Raw genomic sequence first — 18,907 nt, forward strand, 5'->3', positions numbered from 1 at the left:
TAGGTTCTGAATGCAGGTTTTTTTTAGTAATATAGTATTTTCACAGTGAGGTGCTGCTACTTTTATTTAAGTAAAGATTTTTGAATTATTGTTCCCAACGCTGCTTTGAGAGATGCTGGAGCTAAGACACAGCACACAATAAGAGAAGTGAAATAGATATTACACTGATCTGAATGTGCATATGTTTTTCCTCTCATGAGTAAAATGACACGTTAAGCATACAATTGTCACACAGAAGGTAAATTGTAATTTTGGCCCTAAAACTTATATGTTGTGTTGGTATAAATGCATCTTTTTGATCTTCTTCTTGGCAAAGACCTATATTACTTTGAAATAAGACCGGAATCAACTGCTAGCTGAAAAATAGATTTATTGGAGTGCAAAATGAATGAAATCACACAAATTCCATTTTCTCAACACGTTCACCAAGTCACATCCACAAATATCTGCTGCCCAGCAGCCAGACGTTACTGAAGCCTGCAGTTTCCAGTGTATTTATTCATTTTTTCAAATTGCATGTTTAGCCAAATCTGAAATAAAAAGACAAGTACAAAGTGACCAGTTCAAAGTGGTGATTTAATTTACCACCATTTGCATCAACATTGCAAGTCTCCATTTAGCTGGGGAGGGTTTCTTTAAGAAGCATGCAACCTGGACCTGGAGCTTCTCCGCTCAGTCAGATGTTTGGCCTTGGCCTCCACCACCTCCGTCTCCATCACGTCCACAACTTCAGTGGGAACCAAGGTAGTGTTTGACTTCAACACCTGCTTCTTCTCCTTCTTCTTCTCCTCCATGATCAGCTCTTCCAGTACGTCCTCAACAGTCTCCTGCTCGACAAATGGCATTAAAACCGTTTCCACCAGTCCACCAACGACTCCAAGCATCGCCAGAGTGGAGCCAAGCATGTAGATCTTCAGCATGCTCCGGCCTGGCCTCTGGTTTAGCATCTCCTTTGCGAATGGTATGATCTCGCCAATGGTTTCCATAGTTTCCTGTTTGATTAGTCTGGTAAAGAAAAAGGGGAAATGCACAGATATTTTGTTAGAAAAAACTGTCCAAGAACTCTGTTGCCTTATTATTAAAAACAAGTACCTTTACACACACACACATAAAATGCTGATACTCACTTTGTAGCACACCACAAAACTAACTTTCTGTCAGTGTTCGGCCCAGTCAGGAAATTAGCAGGCAAAGAGACCATGGCCGATCCTGCAATATAAACACAAGTGGAGTCATGTCAACACCCACCGTGGTGACAGAATGCATATTCATGAGCTACTGCAATCTCTTTTTTCGGAGATTGATGCGTTTGGGTGAAAGGGCATGAGTTTCTAGGACAAGAAGTGAAGCAAATATTCCCTTGAGGTGAAACTGTGCATGTGACATCACAGGAGGTCTGTATGTGTAGCTACAGACACATCTACCAACTATCTCAAAAACATCTTGATCCATGCTGATACAGATTAATCATACAGATATTCAAATACTGTAAGTTATTGAACATTGAAGTCATTAATGAGAGGTTGGTCCGTGTTGTTTGGCTAGTTACCATAAGTATTGATCCTCATCAGGAGAGCTTGACTAGTGTCCAATCACAGTATGTGAAACCGTGTTAAGGGAGGCCCATTCATTGTCTGGAAGGCCTTGTTCGACACCAGTGTGGTTTCATATGCAAAACCCCTTATTGAACACCAGGAGATAAGATTCAATAGAAGAAATGGGTCAATAGAATCCCTCCCGATCATGCCGTCCTGAGCTGCTCTGGCTCATGTTCACTGTCTGACCATGGAGCTCAGCTGACAATGAAGTGGTGAGAGACTGCAGGAGGACTAACATGTATGTGTGTCTGAAACTGTCTGCACTCTGACCTTGTTCCCCCACTGCAGTAGGGGGGGTTTTAGTTTTGTAATGTGTCTGCTCTTTGTCACAGAGAGAGACGTGTGATCAGTGCTCAGTGAAAATGACAACCAGCCAACGTCACGAGAGCTCTGCATGTCAGTTAAACATCTGCACACCAGATGACAGATGCTCGGCACCAAGACACGTAGTCCAGTTTGGTTTTATCCATGGTGGTGTCGTGGCTCTTGCTTTACAGACTCTACAGGTTACAACACACTCTGTTCTGTGTCCCTCAGAGGAAACCTCAGAGAGAACAACAGAGGAGGAACAGAGTCAGCAGAGTGGTGGTGCTGGTAAATAAAATCTAATAACAGCAGCAGTAGCGGTAATAATAGCAGTAATAATATTAAAAGGAATAGGACTAATGTCAATAGAAGTGAATATAAAAAGACAGAAGAAGGGTCTGTAGCAGAAGCAATGATAATAAGAAATTCGACTAATGAATCCCGGACCTATAAATCCTCTCACACCATCAAGAGGCTGACGTTTTCTTGTTTTATTTTACCATGTGATGTTGTGAGTGAAATGCCTGGAAAACTTGATTGTATTGCCATGAAACTTGGTACAGATATCCATTATCACCTTTTTTTTCTGGAACCAAAATCAGTTTTCTATCATCCATATTTTAAGTTGACCAAAATATATTTAACTAATTAGCTTTAAGTAATTACCCTGGCTACCAGACAAATCTTCCAAACTCATTTGTACTTGCTCTGGCAGATGAGTCTGGTCATATGTTTGTCCTTCTTAAATAAAGACCAAGCACCGCCCCAATTTATGTGTAATAAAGAGGTTCCTCCTTTATGATTTAGGTGATTTCTGACTACTGACTAATAGAGTTAATCAGCAAATGTTAACATGCTAAACTATCAAGATGAATATGGTAACCAGTGCTGTTGTACCAACTGAAAGACAATGCCTTCCTTGAAGTGAGGAAAGGGCAGAAGATAAAAAAACATACGACCAGTACTAAGAGAAACAACAAAAACAAGAACAAGAAAAATAACATTGTGTCATTTTCTTTTAAATGTCCATCATTTGGTAACAAATAATCCGTGATTTCAACATGCACAGACACAAAATGAAAAAGTTGCACCAAGCACATGCTTTTAAAATGAAAGAAAAACAAAAACAAAAAACCCTTCACAACTTCTGGTGCAATTCCTCTTTTGGTGGATTATTGATCAACATTTGAACTTTTGCTGAGCAGTGATGAAATGTGGTCAAATTCAAGAACAACCTTTTACCCTGATAGTCAGTTCTGAAGCACAAATATTGCTTTATAAATACTCTGTCAATGATTCAGTTTGGCTTCGGGGCATTTTGGGAAAAGGTTTAGACTGTTTAGAGACCTTTGCCCCATATTTCAGGCTTCTTCTGCTTGAATGGACAGTCTGTCTCTACACCAGACTTCACCAAGTCAACACTGTTGTGGCTGCGGTGGGGTGAAGAGGGTTTACGGTGTGTGTAGATGTGAAAGCTCTTTCAACAGGAGCTCAGCGGAGGAAAGAGTAGGTACACACAGGCGGTGCTTAGAGAAACAGAAGTGTATAAATCTAAGGGAATAACACACACACAATTATTTTTTTGATGATTGTTGACATTTTAAAGCTGAATCTTGGAGTGTAAAATCTGTTATATTTTGAAATAATATTATTTAAATTAGACTATATTGTTTATACTTTAGCAAAGGCTGGTGCAAGACAGGGAAACTGAATATGACCCTAAAATGTAAAGCAATTAGGCTTTCAGTTTGAATCTGGTTGCAGGTCGAAGATATGTTTTGTAACTGATGGCTTACTGGAAATGACCATGTCTGAAACCTGTTGCCCTTAAGAAACCACTCTTAGTAATCCCAAGTGTACCTGAGCAGCTGTTGTGTCATCTAAGCTACTGATGAAGTACAGACAAGTAATTGGTTTGGAGGTTAATTTAATCAGGAATTCCAGGTCAGATAAGGAGTTATTTTTCCTCTTTATTTTGTTGTTTTCTTATGTCAGCAAAACAACAACAAAGAAAAGGGGAAACGGAAGAAATTTGAAACAAAAGAATAAGAAATTACGTAACATAAAAAATTACATTTCCCTTTCAAAGGCTTAAGAGGACATTTTTTATGATAAGTGGGGACCAGTTTTTGATATGTTTCATCTGTAATTTCAGTCTATAGTGTAGGTTTGTTTTTCTATTTCATACACTTTTTAAATCTGCTTATCCGGCAGAGAACAGACAATAAACTAATTTGCAGTGATACTGTATGTTTTCTTGCTGCTAGCAAATCAAAAGTGAATTGCTGCAACATTCAGGGATCACTCACAATTCTGCAGTCTTGAGTTTCCTTTGTGAGGAAAATATCCCCCCCCAAAAATGTATATATATATATATAAAGAAACTCAGTTCAAAGTTCATCAGCCAAAAAAACATGTAAATAGTTTTTTTTGTGGATGATTTTCTATTTAACCTTCAAAGTATTTCAAAAAGTAATGGTACATGTTTGCACATGAGTTAAAATTGCCTTTTATTCTTAATTTTGCAAAATACTGTCTTATGCCAGAGTGGCAATAGTTTTATATAATGTTACTACTAGTTTGCTATTATCATTCCATTCTATGTGTCAGTTATGATATATTTTCCTGTGGTTGGTGTGGAGTAAGAAAGAGTAAGAGTCAAGACCAATAAAATGTGAGAAAAACGAATCCAGATTCTGAACAGGCTTTATTGTTACGAGCATACAGGGATCCCATCGTAATACAAGGACTAGATCAATATCTGCTGAATGCATCAACACAAAGCCACATACAGCTGGGAGACAAAAGACAGACTGTGCAGAATGAAACATTGACATTTAGTGAAGAAGCATCTATTACACTGAATATAAATGACGATTTATACTCTATAAGCAGTTTGATGGCATGTGAGAGCTATGAGTTGGCAAGTTATGGATATACTTGTGGCATTTACACTGTTAATGCTTTGTCAGTTCAAACATATATTGTGTTTTTGTCTGTACAGCTCTTTTTTTTATAATTATATGTTTGTTTGTTTTTTTATAAAAAGAAGAAAATACTTAATACAAAAAATAGAATAATTAACACAAAAAAGAAACAACTTCACCAGAATAAATTATACCAGTATGGCTTATTTAAAGCAGTAAGCATGCAGTTTTTCCATATATCCTATTGCACTTACGAGGGTAGGTTAAAGAATAATATTTACACATGAGGTACAATAATTTGTATTATCGCATTGTGTGTTTTTTCTTTAATAACATGTAACCACCATCCTACTAAACCTGGACACTAAGTGTGCGCTGATGAATTAAACTCTCCCTGATCAAACAACAGGAAGTATGATGTAAAGCTCGCTTCACCCTGAATGAGCTGAACATTCAGCTGCAGGTGAGCCCGTCTGTTAAATACTGTCTGCACTGCCCCCTTTAACTGAAGTCTACCCTGTGTATCTGAGTTAAAGTGATTCTTGTGCATCTGTGTGTGTGTATGTGTGTGTGTGTGTGTGTGTGTGCGTGTGTGTGTGTGTGTTAATGTGTGTGTTAGGAAGCTTCATAGGCACTCTTTCCAAACTAAAAATGTCCCACTGACTGTGTGGACCTCGCAGACCGTTTAGGTCCATCAGAGGATCAAGCCACTTCTCATTCTCAGTACCGGGGGACCTGCTGACACAAAACAGCTGCATGCTGAGTCAGCACAGCAACACTGACCTGCAGAGGGCAGAAACACTCACGGTTAGACACACATTCGCCTGTCATGACCTGGATACATTTATATATACTTCAAGCCTGTTTCTTTAGTTTGTAGTGTCACTAAAATATTATAAATCTAAGGATTATAATACTTTATTTCTGTCTCTGACTATAGACATTTTACTGTTTAAAGTAAAACACTAGTATAACACCATCATTGTTTAGAAACCTATTTAAATTTAGTCCCCAAATTCATTTTTATAATACTAGACAAGTTGATCATCTTCACCTTTTTTTTTTACAAAACATTAACACTACTGTGCAAGTACGTGTTATCAAAAGCTTTTTATCCTTAACATTTTTAAAGTAAATTGTGAAGACTATGTGCGTCTTGTCATTATTTTTTTTAATATTTTTTTAAAATCAATTATAACTTAGTTTAGTTTCTTTTTGTATGTTTTTATTGTTATCTATTTATTTATTTTACCCTTCAGTTGGGGGGACAACAGATGTCTGTGGCTTCTTTGCCTTTCCTGACACAGCATAATTATTATTATTATTATTATTATTACTATTATTATTATCTTATTATTTCAAAACTTGTCCTACAATGCATTTGGTATTGACATGTAATGCATTTTTTGCTTGAACTTACCGTGTAAAATGCTTGTTTCCATGTAAACTTCATGCAGCTTTCACATGACTGAGCAAACTCCAGTCTGTACCGGCTTGCCACTGTGGTTTTTATACCTGGTGGCAGAAGAGAAAAGTTTCATCATGCATCAGTCCTGCTGTGATATCAGAAATCAAATATCCACAGCATCAGATGAAACTGTTACATACCCATTGAGGTTGGCGGGCTCTGAGTGGTAGACGTTCTTGCCCTGCTCGGCCATAGTGGGCGCGTGATGCGGGCAGGCTTGACTGTGAGTGGCCTTCAGTGTGTGATAATGGCTCTTCAGTTCAACGGGGCTCGTGGGCAGGGACATGTGCACCGTCCCGTTTATTTTACCGTTGATCTCCGTCGGCTTGGGGTCAAATTTGTCAGGATCAAGGCGTTTGTGGTTTTTCTTTGGGGAGGACACATCGGTCACCTTGATGTCTGGGATGCTGGCCTGCCTCAGGACCAGGTCTGAGTGGGCCATCTGCAGCTTTTTCATGTGGTTGATGGCTACTGCAGCGTTGTAGGCTTGCTGTGAAGTGAACATAGACAAGAGGTTCAAAAAGAGATCTGAGAGGCATACAGACTACAAACAAAGGACCTATCAGCTATTGGTCTGATGAATGATTGTATTGTAAAAACTGGAAACATGCCAAAAAAGTTTTCCAGTCATAGAGGGTTTAGAGGCAGCCCACTGAATATGTGCAGTAGTGTTTCTCCCGCTTCCAACTCATAGATTTTGCATTGTGATGACAAGCATTTTTAAATACATTTTCTCAGCTTGAGTCAAGTTTCTTAAAAATCTGAAATGTTCATTTATCAAAAAATGTAGCTGCACTACCACAAGGGGCCACTGGGAAAAATTGGCTGCGAGGCTGAGTGGGGGCATCCTATCCAGTTCCTATTTATGATCCATGACTTATGGTCTGATGATAACTTTTGCAGGCAAGGGACAATTTTCGGGGGCTTTCTGTGTAGCCAGCGGAAATCAGGATAACGGATACCCAGGCCGGACTTGTTTCCAGTCATAGTTGGATTGTTTCCCTGCATTTCATTGCACATACATTTTTTAGAAAAGCAAATAAAGAGCAAAATCCTCATCAGGGGACAGCTGAAGGGTTTCAAGACAGAGACAGTCTATTCAAACAAAGCTCGCTCAAACATGATTGGTTAACACTATTTGGACTGTAAACGGAAACCAGAACACGTCCAACAGCAAAATATTACTTTATTACTCACATACTTTGTCTTTTTACTTGTAGTGTTTAATTTAGCAGCCCTTACAAAGTCTGCACTGTTAAATGCAGCATGAATACAGTTGGGGCGTACTACTGTATCATAATATGGTGCCTGCATTTGACATACTATGTATTGTGACATGCTAAATAGTATGGTAGTATTGGTAAGATAGAGACTGAGACTACACTGCATAGTCCATACAATAGATATCTTGTTTTAGAGTGTGTTTTACTGCTTAACAATCAGGTGCACTTGGGTTCCCCTGACAGTAAAAAGCCCTACGTCAGCCACAAGTGGCCTTGATTACAGCACATTATATTATTAAACTGTCCTCTGTAAATCAGGAAGGATTTAGGTGGATACCTGATTAATCTACTATAAACTGCAGGTCCTCAATGGGCTTACCACATCAAAGCCAAGAAATTAGCGAAGGCTTACCTTCCACTTGGACTTGGCAAAGTTCTTTTGGATCTGAACGCTGACGGAGTAGTAGATGTCCTGGCTCCGGGCCGTCTTCCCGATAATCCTGGAAAAACAGATGACGTAGAAGAATGGTAAATATATTTCAAGGTAGACATTAATCCTAAACCGATCTGTGTGACCTAACCCGACTGTGTGGCCACAAACCTTTAGTTTCTTTAGTTTGTTGTGTCACTAAAATGTTATAAATCTAATGATTATAATACATATTGTTTGACTCCCTTGTTCTAGGAGAGATAGAATTGCTATTTTCATTATGATAGCTGTACTAAATCACAATGAAATCTTTTTTGATTTATGAACCTTTCAAGACATGAAAATAAATGTTTTGTTATTTTAACTATGATACATGATGTGATGTATAATTACCTTTTCTCTTCTTCTTTCCCCCCACATTGTTTTTCATTTTTTTTATTGTTGGCAATTGATTTGTTAGTCTTTCTGCTCATTTTGTGCGCTTCTTGTTTTTTTATAAAAAAAATGTATCAGCTATGTTAGCTTAGTTTCTTTGTTTGTTTTTTGTTAGTTTTTAGTCTTTATTTGAGGGGGACAACTAATGTACCAGTCTATGGCATCTTGTTTTGCAGCCTTATGTGAATGCAAATAAAATAAAATAATACGTTTTTTAAATAAAATGTAATACAATTTAATTTAATTTAATTAAAATACAATTAAGTAAAATAAAATGAATACGAAATGAATAAATAAAAAGAACACAACTCACTCAAGAAATGCCTCTGTATTGCAGGGAATTATTTACTTTTATTCTAAAATCAGTTTAAGAGTAAAAAGATGAAACTTTAAGACTTTAATTATAGTTCAACAAAGCAAATATTTATATTAATATCCTCTGAGGCTGATGATTGACACTCACCATGGATGTCTGAGTGCGAGGTCAGTGGAGTAGCGCATGCTGGGATTCTTCTGCATCATGTTACGGATGAAATCTTTAGCTGTAACAAAAGGCGACACAAATATTAGAGCTGGGGCTGCATGGAGGAATAAAGCAGCATAATGTCTTCTGTGCTGTTGCTCAGTGTAATTACCAGATTCAGAAATGTCATCCCAGAAGGGCGAGTCAAACTCATACTGCGCCTTCATGATCTTGGAGAACAGTCTTGTCTCACTTTCTTCATAAAAGGGAGGATATCCACAGAGTCTGAAACACAAACATTTATCATTATTGAATAAAGAGGGCATTAAATGAACGTTCCCCGCCTGTTAATGTGTGCAGATAAACTAGTCTCACTAGGTGGTGCTGTGGCTCAATCACAGTAATTAGGTAACTGTGTCATGCCTAAGACATGCATGAACAGTAGCAGCTTTTAATCTGAAAATCCTGTCCCTCAAAATAGGAAAGCACAGAGCTGATTTATAATCTTAGGAGTCTAATTTCTGCTTTCCTCTTTGTGTATGCACGCATGCACCATGGCTTTATACTTACAAGATGTAGGTGATGACTCCAATAGACCAGCAGTCCACTGCCTTGCTGTACGGCTTCTGCGCCAAAACTTCAGGAGCTGAAAGTGAGTAAAACATGTCAAAGCTGAGCCAGTTGTCGTTCTAATTATACCATTATACACAGGTATAAATATTGCATATTGTCTGTGCTATCTTGGTGTTACACCCCTGTGTGTGTTATATTCCTCTGACCTATTTAAGCCCCCCCACTCTGTCACTTTCCATACATCATTCATGAGACAGACACGTCTTCTTACCTACGTATCCTGGGGTGCCGCAGGCTGTCGACATGATGCCGTTGTCTACCATCTTGGAGAGGCCAAAGTCACTAATCATGATCTTGGAGTTCTCGTCCTGGCTGTAGTACAGGATGTTCTCTGGCTGTACAGGAACAAACAGACACACTCATGTCTTCGATGAGGAACTTCTCAAAGTGTTACTTCACATGTGGTGGAACAAAATCTCAAGTTTTCTACTCTCTGTAGAAGTCACACTGCTGTAAATGGAGCTGCACCTCTAAAAGTCTCTGTGTTTTGGTGAAAAGGTTTCTTGTTGAAAGTTAGATGACATGAACAACACATCGATATTCAGATTTTTACTTGAGTAGGTTCCAGCCCATTGTACTATACTATGATTGGCTATCTACGTGGTCAGAGGTGGGGTGTTTGGCTTATTTATTTAAAAATTTGTAATTAAGACCTTAAAAAATAAAGCATGGAAGCTTTATTTTACATCTGTATGGTGCCTCGGTTGTGATTGGTCTATTTATCTTAAAATAGTATCTTAAATAAAGATGCTATAATATTAGTCGTTAAATAAGATGTGAAAAGTGAAGACATGGTAAATTAGTTTTATTCTGACATGTGTGCGCATCACTGTCACCACTGAATAAGTCAGTGCTCCACTTGGTCAAAAAAGTCTGGCCACTGGTTCAGACACAACAACAAACAGACTGGATCAAGTAAAAGTAAAGAAAACTGTTTCAAATTGTCTATGAGGTCATTTCTATGTTGTTGTCAGACACTTAAAATAACAACCTGAGCCTCTCAGTGGCAAAAACAAGAACTTTTAATAGCTGCATCGACAGTGCACAATTGTGCTTGAAGCCTGTTTCTCGGCTGCTGGATGCAGCTCTCTCGCTCAACTGGACCGATTTCAAAAACTGTTTTCCCCATTAGTCACTTAGACATAAAAATGTGGGAAATTAGAGTTCAGGTGGAGAATTACCCACGTTTAGTTTAAGCATACTATATCAGATAAATAAAAATCCTGCAAAATGCAAATATATAAATATTTATTGCAAGATCTTGAGTTCAGCCAATGTGAACATATGACTGTATTATAGTTTCTGATTCATACCTTGAGGTCACGATGCACAATGCCGCTTTCGTGCAGGTAGCTGACGGCCTGCAGCACCTGCTGGATCACACGGCTGGCATCCTTCTCGGAGTACACCCCACGGTCCAGGATACGATCAAAGAGCTCGCCGCCTGCAACACTGACAAGAGGACAGCACTGCCATCAAAATGTGTTCTAAAAATCAAACCTTTTATTAGCTCATCTGCTCATTTAAATCATAATATAAGAATATAAAAACTCACAGCTCCATGACGAGATAGTAATGGCTCCGACTTTCATAGAAATCCTCCATCCCCACCACGTTCTCATGTTGAATTCTGTTCAGGACATAATTGCATTGCTGTTATTATAATCCCACAACAGAATTCACATATTTTCAACATAAGCGACATTTAAAAGAGGAAGCGGATGAGTGTGATTCCTCACCACACTGACTCCTGAGGGACTATGAAATGAAAGTTGTTGGCTCATAAAAATTCATGTTAATTACTTTCTCAGCACGGCAATCTCATTCTCCAGATTGATGTCCCTCTTTTGTTTCTTCTTCACGCACTTCATGGCAAACAGCTTCCCCGTCTTCTTCTCCTTCACCATATACACCTCTGAGAACGCCCCACTGTTCATTAACACACAAACACAATGAAAGTCAGTTATTGATGATGCAGCCGCTAATTGCTTTGAAGCATCAGAGAAAGAGATAAAAAGGCTCTTTCAGTAGGAGGAAATATGAGTCTTTTCTCTTATTAGAAACAGGGAATTGTTAGTTAAATATGGGAACTTTAACAGTATTGTAAGTATTTGCCTCTTTGTGTGTCTACTTTCCTTTTTTCTTAGCCAATCAGAGATAGCTTACTTAAATGTTTCTATTTTGTTCACACATCAAATGCTTTTGTTTAGATAATATCATGTCATGTTAAACTAATGCACTTCATACTGACAGTTAGATGAAAATATTAATACCATTCTTACATCTGTTCAATATGAAGCTGACGCAAGGATGCATTAGCTTAGCTTAGCATTAAGACTGGAAGCAAGGGAAAACTGCTACACTGGATTTGCACAAAAGTGTATAAGGACAATAGTGGGGGTCTATAGGCCAATCCCCTGTAATTATGACTTTTAGAGGTGCTGGTAGACACATTTTATTACCTATGGACAAAACCAGCTTAGTAACATTTAACCCAGTATTCACGTCGTTTATAAATTTTTCATCAAGATCATCATTGCTCTGTTCATTTCTGCCTCATATGTTCAAAAAATGTCTATAACCTGTATAATATGGCTCTGTTTTGTTGTTTTGAATGCTTATTTTACTGTTGTTGTTGCTTTCTTTATTGTGTTTTGTTGTCTTCTGTCTGAAATGTTTTACACTATTTACTATGGTTGTAAAAAACAAAAACATCTCACCAAAGGACTGCACCTGAAAATTAGCCAGCTGGCCAATACCGGTAAATGTAGATTAATGTGTGTTGTTATAAACAATTAAATTAAATTAAGTGTTTATAAAATGTATCCTGTTTTGTTTCTGTGGATTTTATAGCTCCATCGTGTTATTTCTCGTTGCCAACTTGTCTCATTCAGAGATGGAAACAGCCTTGACTTCTTGGAGCGCATCAGAATTAAAATAAACATGTCGCAAATAGCAATATCAAGAGGTTCAATTAAGGCCTGCCGAAGATCTTTGTGGCTTAACTATTGTCATGTCAGAGGCTTATTATTCTGCTCTGTGCTGCTCTGTGGCCGTGCTATCTTCAGCGCTGTCTGGGAATAGTTGTTCCACCAGGTGGATTAGGTGCTTTATCCCTGACGTAATGGAAAACCGCAGCAGGCTGAGAGCTTGGGCGCAAAGGTCAGAAACTGAGCATGTGCAGCAGGAACAAGAACTTCCTTCAGAAAGTACAGTACAGTACAGTACAGTACAGTACAGTACAGTACAGGTCAGGTCAGGTCAGGTCAGGTCAGGTCAGGGTGGGGCACAGATTGATGTCAAGGGCAGCACAGCCCTGCACTCTGCCTGTAAGGTGATGACTCTGACCCTGAAGGATGGAGGAATGTAGGTAACACTTTCTATGAAGCCTGTCTATAATGCACTATAAACACACTTATAATCTGCTTATAGCACAGTATAGTTATAGTTATAAACACATTTAAATATTAATAATGCTTTATAACAATAATATAGCACATTATTAAGAATTTAAAGTATCACATTACTTTAAATTTTGTGGTCACTCACTCACATTGTTTTGCAAACCAACGTCTATAATGCATTATAAACACATTTATAATGTGTTATACCTTATATATCATCATAAAATGTGCAACAATTATTGCTGTAAAGCAATACAAATATTAATAAGTGCTTATAACTATAATTAAACAGTGTTATAACACTTATAGCTATCACATTATAATGAATTGTAATAGGATTTAAAATGCATTATAAAATATTGTATGTTTAAATGGTTAATGTATTAAACCAATTGTAACACACTATGATAATTTACAAAACAATCTTTGTAAAGTTTATAATGTGTTACGATTATTGCTCTAAAGCATTGCAAATATTTGTGTTCATAACCATAATTAAAAAGAAGATTATAATGCATTCTAAGTATGTTTATAATGTTGCTATTAAGCAATTATAGACTTCGGCATCATACAAAGTGTTACCAGAACATACAGGCTTCCTGTAGATCTTAGTATTAATTTAACAGCACAGTGTGAATCATAACTGTTGTCAGTTTTATGTTTTCTAATAAACGTACTGTGTCAAATTTGGAAGGCAAACGTTGCCACACACACTCCGACAGGCCGCCTCGGGGAGGGAGACAGGAACAAGCTGCCCCCACAGCATGATCACAGACAGCTCTTCACTTCCCGTTGCTCATTTGATTTCTCCTTGGTTACTGCAGCTCATTTTCTCCCTCAGATCTCCTTCAAACTTATTGTGATTCTCAAGAGAAATCATCAATAAAGTTCTGAACAAGAATGCCGGACTGCATCAGGTTTTTTTTATTATTCAAAAAGACAAAGGTCAATCAAAAATCAGCGGCTTGCTTACTTGAGTGTGTAAATTTGGGAACTTAAAATACAAAAGCAGGCAAAAATGAAATTTCTCTGCGCTTTTTGAGAGTTGCATTTACCCCTGAAGAGACTGCATCCTGATTGCCAGGAAACCAGTATGATGTTGTTTACACTGTGATGAGGCCCAATGGGAAAGGATGTATCTGGTGTTTTACGCAACCTCCTCTCCCCTCTGGATTCTCTTTCCTTTTATTGTGATGGAATACAAAAACCGTATAGATAAGAATAGACACAACAGCTCAGAGATCACTAACAGATTTGCTTCAATCTGCTTTTGTGTCTCTCCTTTGGTTCCTTGTCTTTAATCTTATTGCGGACTATAAAACATCAGTCTGTCTTAATGTTTTATTTGAGGTTTTACAGCACTGAACTTATTACAAGCACATCCACACGACTTGGCCTATTTTTCCATAAAACTCCCTGAATTGTTTAGTAGTGTTTGGGGAAATGAAAGCTATTGCTGCAAACTAATTGGACCACACATTATATGATGTGCTCAGGAGGGCCTCGCCTCCTCCACAGTCCAATCACCGCTGATGTGCTCAGCTAAAACCTCTCAGCAGCTTCCTCAGCCCTCTGTGTAGATCCGCTCTGTTTTCCTGAAAACACGATGACCTCACTTTGGCAGCTGTCGCTCCATCGCACCTTTATTTACCGTTGGCCTCTGATCTGCTGTTCTCCAGCCGCTCGGTAAATACATCAGAGTGTAGAAGAGCAGCTGATTATCAGTGTTGACCTCGCAGACATTAGAGCAGCTGAATGTTTGCATGGTGTACAGTAACACATCATCTTCATGATTGGTATTTCAAATGACAGGTGAACTTTGAGTTCAGACAGTGTTTCATCAGTTTTATATCATCTTGTTTTGTCTATGAAATAGCAAAAAAATACTGAAAATTTTCAATCAAAGCTTCCTAAATCCAATGATGATCTTATTAAATGTTTTGTTTTGTGTGACTTGCAACGATTAGTCACCCAGTCAATAAGTAAATTGACAGAAAAGGCATTTGAGATACTATTTGGATAATTGATGGTTCATTAAAGTGGTTTTTAATTATTAATGATTATTGTTTGCATTTCTTGTATTATGATCTGAATATCTTCTTCTATCTATCTTATCTGAATATCTTTTTTGGATTGACAAAACAAGATATTTAAAGATGTCCTTGGACTTTGTGAGACTCGGATGGACATTTTTCACAATTTTATTACATTTAATTGTCCAAACTATTATTAAATTGAGAAAATAATGATGAAATGAATCACTAGCTGCATCCCTAGTGAAAGCAAAATTCAAAGTCCCAAAGATTATCAGCTGATTTACACATTAACAGAGAAAAACAGTGAACATTATCGGAGAAAATTTGGCTTTTTAAAAATTTTTTTAAATCACCTAAAATAGGTGTTGATATTTTTTCTGGTAATCAACTAATCAATTATCAACTAAATGTTGCAGCTCTGCTTGTTTTCTATTTTTTTTCTTCTGAGTGTCACAATTCAATAAGACTTTACAGAATATAATTTAAAGTTACAAAAAAATATTAGCAAGATGTGCATTTTTGTGAATGAACTGTTGAATGAACTGTTAAGCCGACTCACAGCCAGGTGCCATCAGGGAAGCCAGACTGACTAAACCTCTAACGGCCAAGGTGTGTTGTTGTCTAAGACCGCATGAAAGTAGGCCTCCCCATGTCAATCCAATTAAACCAGTAATCTGTCCTCCAACTCAAACAGCGTGTGGTGAGTCTATAATCACGCCACGTGGAAGTCAGGACAAAAGTTCTGCTTGTTGCCCTCAATATCACAGAAAACAAAAACATCCAGCAATGCTAAATATTTCCAGAGGTACGAAGAAACACAGGGAGACATTCTACAGTATATACAGTAACTGGATATTAAAACCCACTCAATAAATATTAAGATTTCTTGAGTAAATGAATACTTTGTATGCAAACAAATAGTGCTAACCAGTGGTGGAAGAAGTATTCAGATCACTTACTTAAGTAAACGTACTAATACCACACTACATAATTACTCCACTACAAGTAAAAGTCCTGCATTCAAAACTTACTTCAGTAAAAGTACAAAAGTATCAGCATCAAAATGTACTTAAAGAATCAAAAGTAAAAGTACTCATTATGCAGAATGGCCCCACTTAGATTGTTATATACATTCCAAATATATTATTGTATTATTTTTGATGCATTTATGTAAGCAGCATTTTACTGTTGTCAAGGTAGGGATAATTTCAACTACCTAACATACTTTTATGTGGTTTAATTAATAAAAATGCATAATTAATTTAAATTGATCGTGTTTTTTTTATATTCAATCTTGACCTGAAAAGCAACTAAAGCGGGCTGCTAAATATAATGGAGTAAAAAGTACAATATTTGCATCTAAAATGTAGTGAAGTAGAAGTATAGAGTTACATGTGGAAATACTCAAAATTGAACCTAAATACAGAACTTGAGTAAATGTTCTTAGTTACGTTCCACCACTGGAGCTATCTTAGATTAAAGTGAAGTGTACTTACGATCCCAACTCTTCCATGAAGTCAAAAACCTCCTGGATGTTTTCAGTGTCCTTTTTCCACACATGGTCAGCCTCTTGACGACCCATGTCTGCAGACGCTTTGGTCGAGGATTCTTTCAGAAGCAAAGAGAAAGAGGAGACTAGATGTCAACACTGAAGTTCCACGATGCCCCGTTTCCCTTTACGCTGATCAACTTCTGCAATAATCCTGTGTTATTGTCCAGACTCCCTCATGATTATGCACAGAAAGTCCTTTGGGATTACTGAAGCCATGAGAAAGCAGGTGTGAAGGCAGGTGTGAGTGTCTGCTGCGCTGCTCAGACTGTCTGTAGGAGGATGACATGTGTCTTTGTCTGGCTGACAAAAGGTTAGAGCAACTAATCCGCCCTGGAACTAGCACACTGAAGGGCATGAAGCAAGGCCAGGACAACTGTATACTCTGTGATGCTGCAGTGTATGAATAAATTATGTTATATATGTCAAAGAAAAGAAAAGAAAAGAAAAGAAAAGAAAAGAAAAGAAAGAGAAATATTTCCTTTTTTCCATTGCACTGTCAAAAAATGTTCTTAAGAATAAAATAATAAAATAACTGTTGACAAACTATTTTTTTAAAAGCCTCCCTGTACAAATCTGACCATCAGTCTGATATGTTCAGTTCTCATGTTAGGCAAAAAATGTTCGTGTCTTAAATAATAAACATTTCTCAGGATTCAGAAGAGAATCCAATAAAACTGAAGGTACTTAGAAGGATTAGGAGCACTTTAAAATGAGCAGGTTACCCAGTTTGCTTTCCTGTCCTCTTTCCTCTTATATAAGGGATTAACTGTTGATCTGGAGACCTGACCTTACCACAGGTTCACATACTGAAGAATAACTTTAAATAACTTTATTGTTAGTGCTGAATAAATGTCTTTAAAAAAAGAAAGAAAATGTACCTGCTGAATCAGTCTCATTCTCATTTTTCTTCTGTGTTCTTAGTTGTGTAGGTATATTACATTAACTCAAATGTTGCATAACATGCATAAAATAAATTACATTTGCATTATTTGGTACAGTATATCTGAAGGTGTGTCCCCACACTGAGTCACTATCCACGCACTGATGATGAGTTCTGAGGCTCTGGTGTTTCCCTGAACACAACAAAGCATTTAAAAAAAAAAAAAAAAGATTTCCCCGTTGTTCACACTAGCCTCCCCCTGCAGACATTATTTCGTGTTGTAATTTAGCGGAGCAGCTCCGAAAATGCAAGAAGACTCAGTTGTGTCTCCCTCAAACACGCACACTGTGATGCAGAGCGAAGCACTGGCTGCTGGAGAATAATACACAAGCAGCGATGCAAAACTCATTTGCAGTCAAAACCTGCAGCAGAGCCCCGCATTTCAATGCAGCTGCTGTGTTGTTTTTGAAATTTTGCGCACACAAAAAAAAATCCTTCCACATTCTCCTTAATGCACAGAGCAAGGGAGGACCCTTACCTGCACGTTTACGCGTTTGACGCACACAAAAACAATGAAAGAATAAGAACACAGAAAGCTTCTCTATTCTCTCTGCTACCAGCAAGTTGGCTGCGGCATCCACGGAAAGATCACTCTGCGGCAAAACAACAGGCCAGTGATCAGATATTGAGATCAAGCTTGGACCACACAGCTCTCACGTTTGAGCGATATTCAATACAAACAAGTTTGGACTCATAAATTGACTCAGGAGGCTGGACGTTAACGCAAAACTAGCCAGCATTACGCACAGAATACAAATGAGGCAGAAAACATGCGGCTGTATTTTGAAATTAAACAACAGATGATTCATTAAAGGTTCATTCATCAGAGTGAGACTTACCGAGAGACTCTGCGCTGGAGGAGCTCTGCTCTGACTCTCCTGCCAACTGCTCGCTGAGGTCTGTGCAGCTTACTTTGTCCGGGACCTTACAAATACCTGTTGTCAAGTCAGAGATTACATCCATGAGAGAGCCGAGGGGAGGGGCTGCTGAGCAGGACAGTCACAGGTGCTCAGAGACACTTCACTGCTGCAGTCATCTCTCCACGCAGCTACAGGTTTCACAAAAAACGGCGTGTGCTGCGCAGAAATGAGCAGCTTTTTTCCAAAACTGCACGATTCATTCATAACAGCGACGCGTGCACGCGCACGTGCAATCACATGTACATGCACGTATGTTGTGCAGGTTTCTGAGCACTGATTGAACTACCATTTTGAAATGCATGGTCAGTTTTAAAACTGTGTACCACTAAGACGAGCTAAATGGAAACTAAAGGCTTAATTAACACTTAGAATGTTTATTAATGCCTTATAACAACATTTATGTTTACATTTTTACTAAAATAACTAAAATTACTGATTTACCTATCAATTATTAAACTAGCATGCATTATGTTGCCCAGAAAAGCACTGCATTAGAATTAAACTAGAACGTTTTCATGTTTACCAGCATGTAATGCGGCTTTTTCACACGGATTAACAGAAAAAAGGGTAGT

The 18,907-nt window shown here is 37.9% G+C and overlaps 2 protein-coding genes across 2 annotated transcripts; both read right to left on the bottom strand.

Annotated features, from left to right (window-relative positions):
- Nucleotides 1-353: 353 nt before the first annotated feature.
- Nucleotides 354-1,753, bottom strand: g0s2 (G0/G1 switch 2). Its single transcript, XM_059333814.1, has 3 exons — nucleotides 1,550-1,753; nucleotides 1,128-1,209; nucleotides 354-1,005 (listed from the first exon to the last, which is right to left on the bottom strand). Exons 1-3 carry the CDS (start codon nucleotides 1,566-1,568, stop codon nucleotides 636-638), a joined length of 471 nt encoding a protein of 156 aa, XP_059189797.1. The 5' UTR covers nucleotides 1,569-1,753; the 3' UTR covers nucleotides 354-635.
- A 2,841-nt stretch (nucleotides 1,754-4,594) lies between these two features.
- Nucleotides 4,595-18,671, bottom strand: camk1gb (calcium/calmodulin-dependent protein kinase IGb). Its single transcript, XM_059333214.1, has 13 exons — nucleotides 18,255-18,671; nucleotides 16,420-16,531; nucleotides 11,287-11,412; nucleotides 11,039-11,113; nucleotides 10,797-10,935; nucleotides 9,695-9,818; nucleotides 9,421-9,496; nucleotides 9,023-9,135; nucleotides 8,851-8,929; nucleotides 7,935-8,022; nucleotides 6,440-6,789; nucleotides 6,252-6,346; nucleotides 4,595-5,614 (listed from the first exon to the last, which is right to left on the bottom strand). The coding sequence occupies exons 1-12, from the start codon at nucleotides 18,376-18,378 to the stop codon at nucleotides 6,292-6,294; spliced, it is 1,461 nt and encodes a 486-aa protein (XP_059189197.1). The 5' UTR covers nucleotides 18,379-18,671; the 3' UTR covers nucleotides 4,595-5,614; nucleotides 6,252-6,291.
- Nucleotides 18,672-18,907: the final 236 nt, after the last annotated feature.

This window comes from Centropristis striata, chromosome 5, assembly GCF_030273125.1.
Source record: "Centropristis striata isolate RG_2023a ecotype Rhode Island chromosome 5, C.striata_1.0, whole genome shotgun sequence".
NCBI lineage: Eukaryota > Metazoa > Chordata > Actinopteri > Perciformes > Serranidae > Centropristis > Centropristis striata.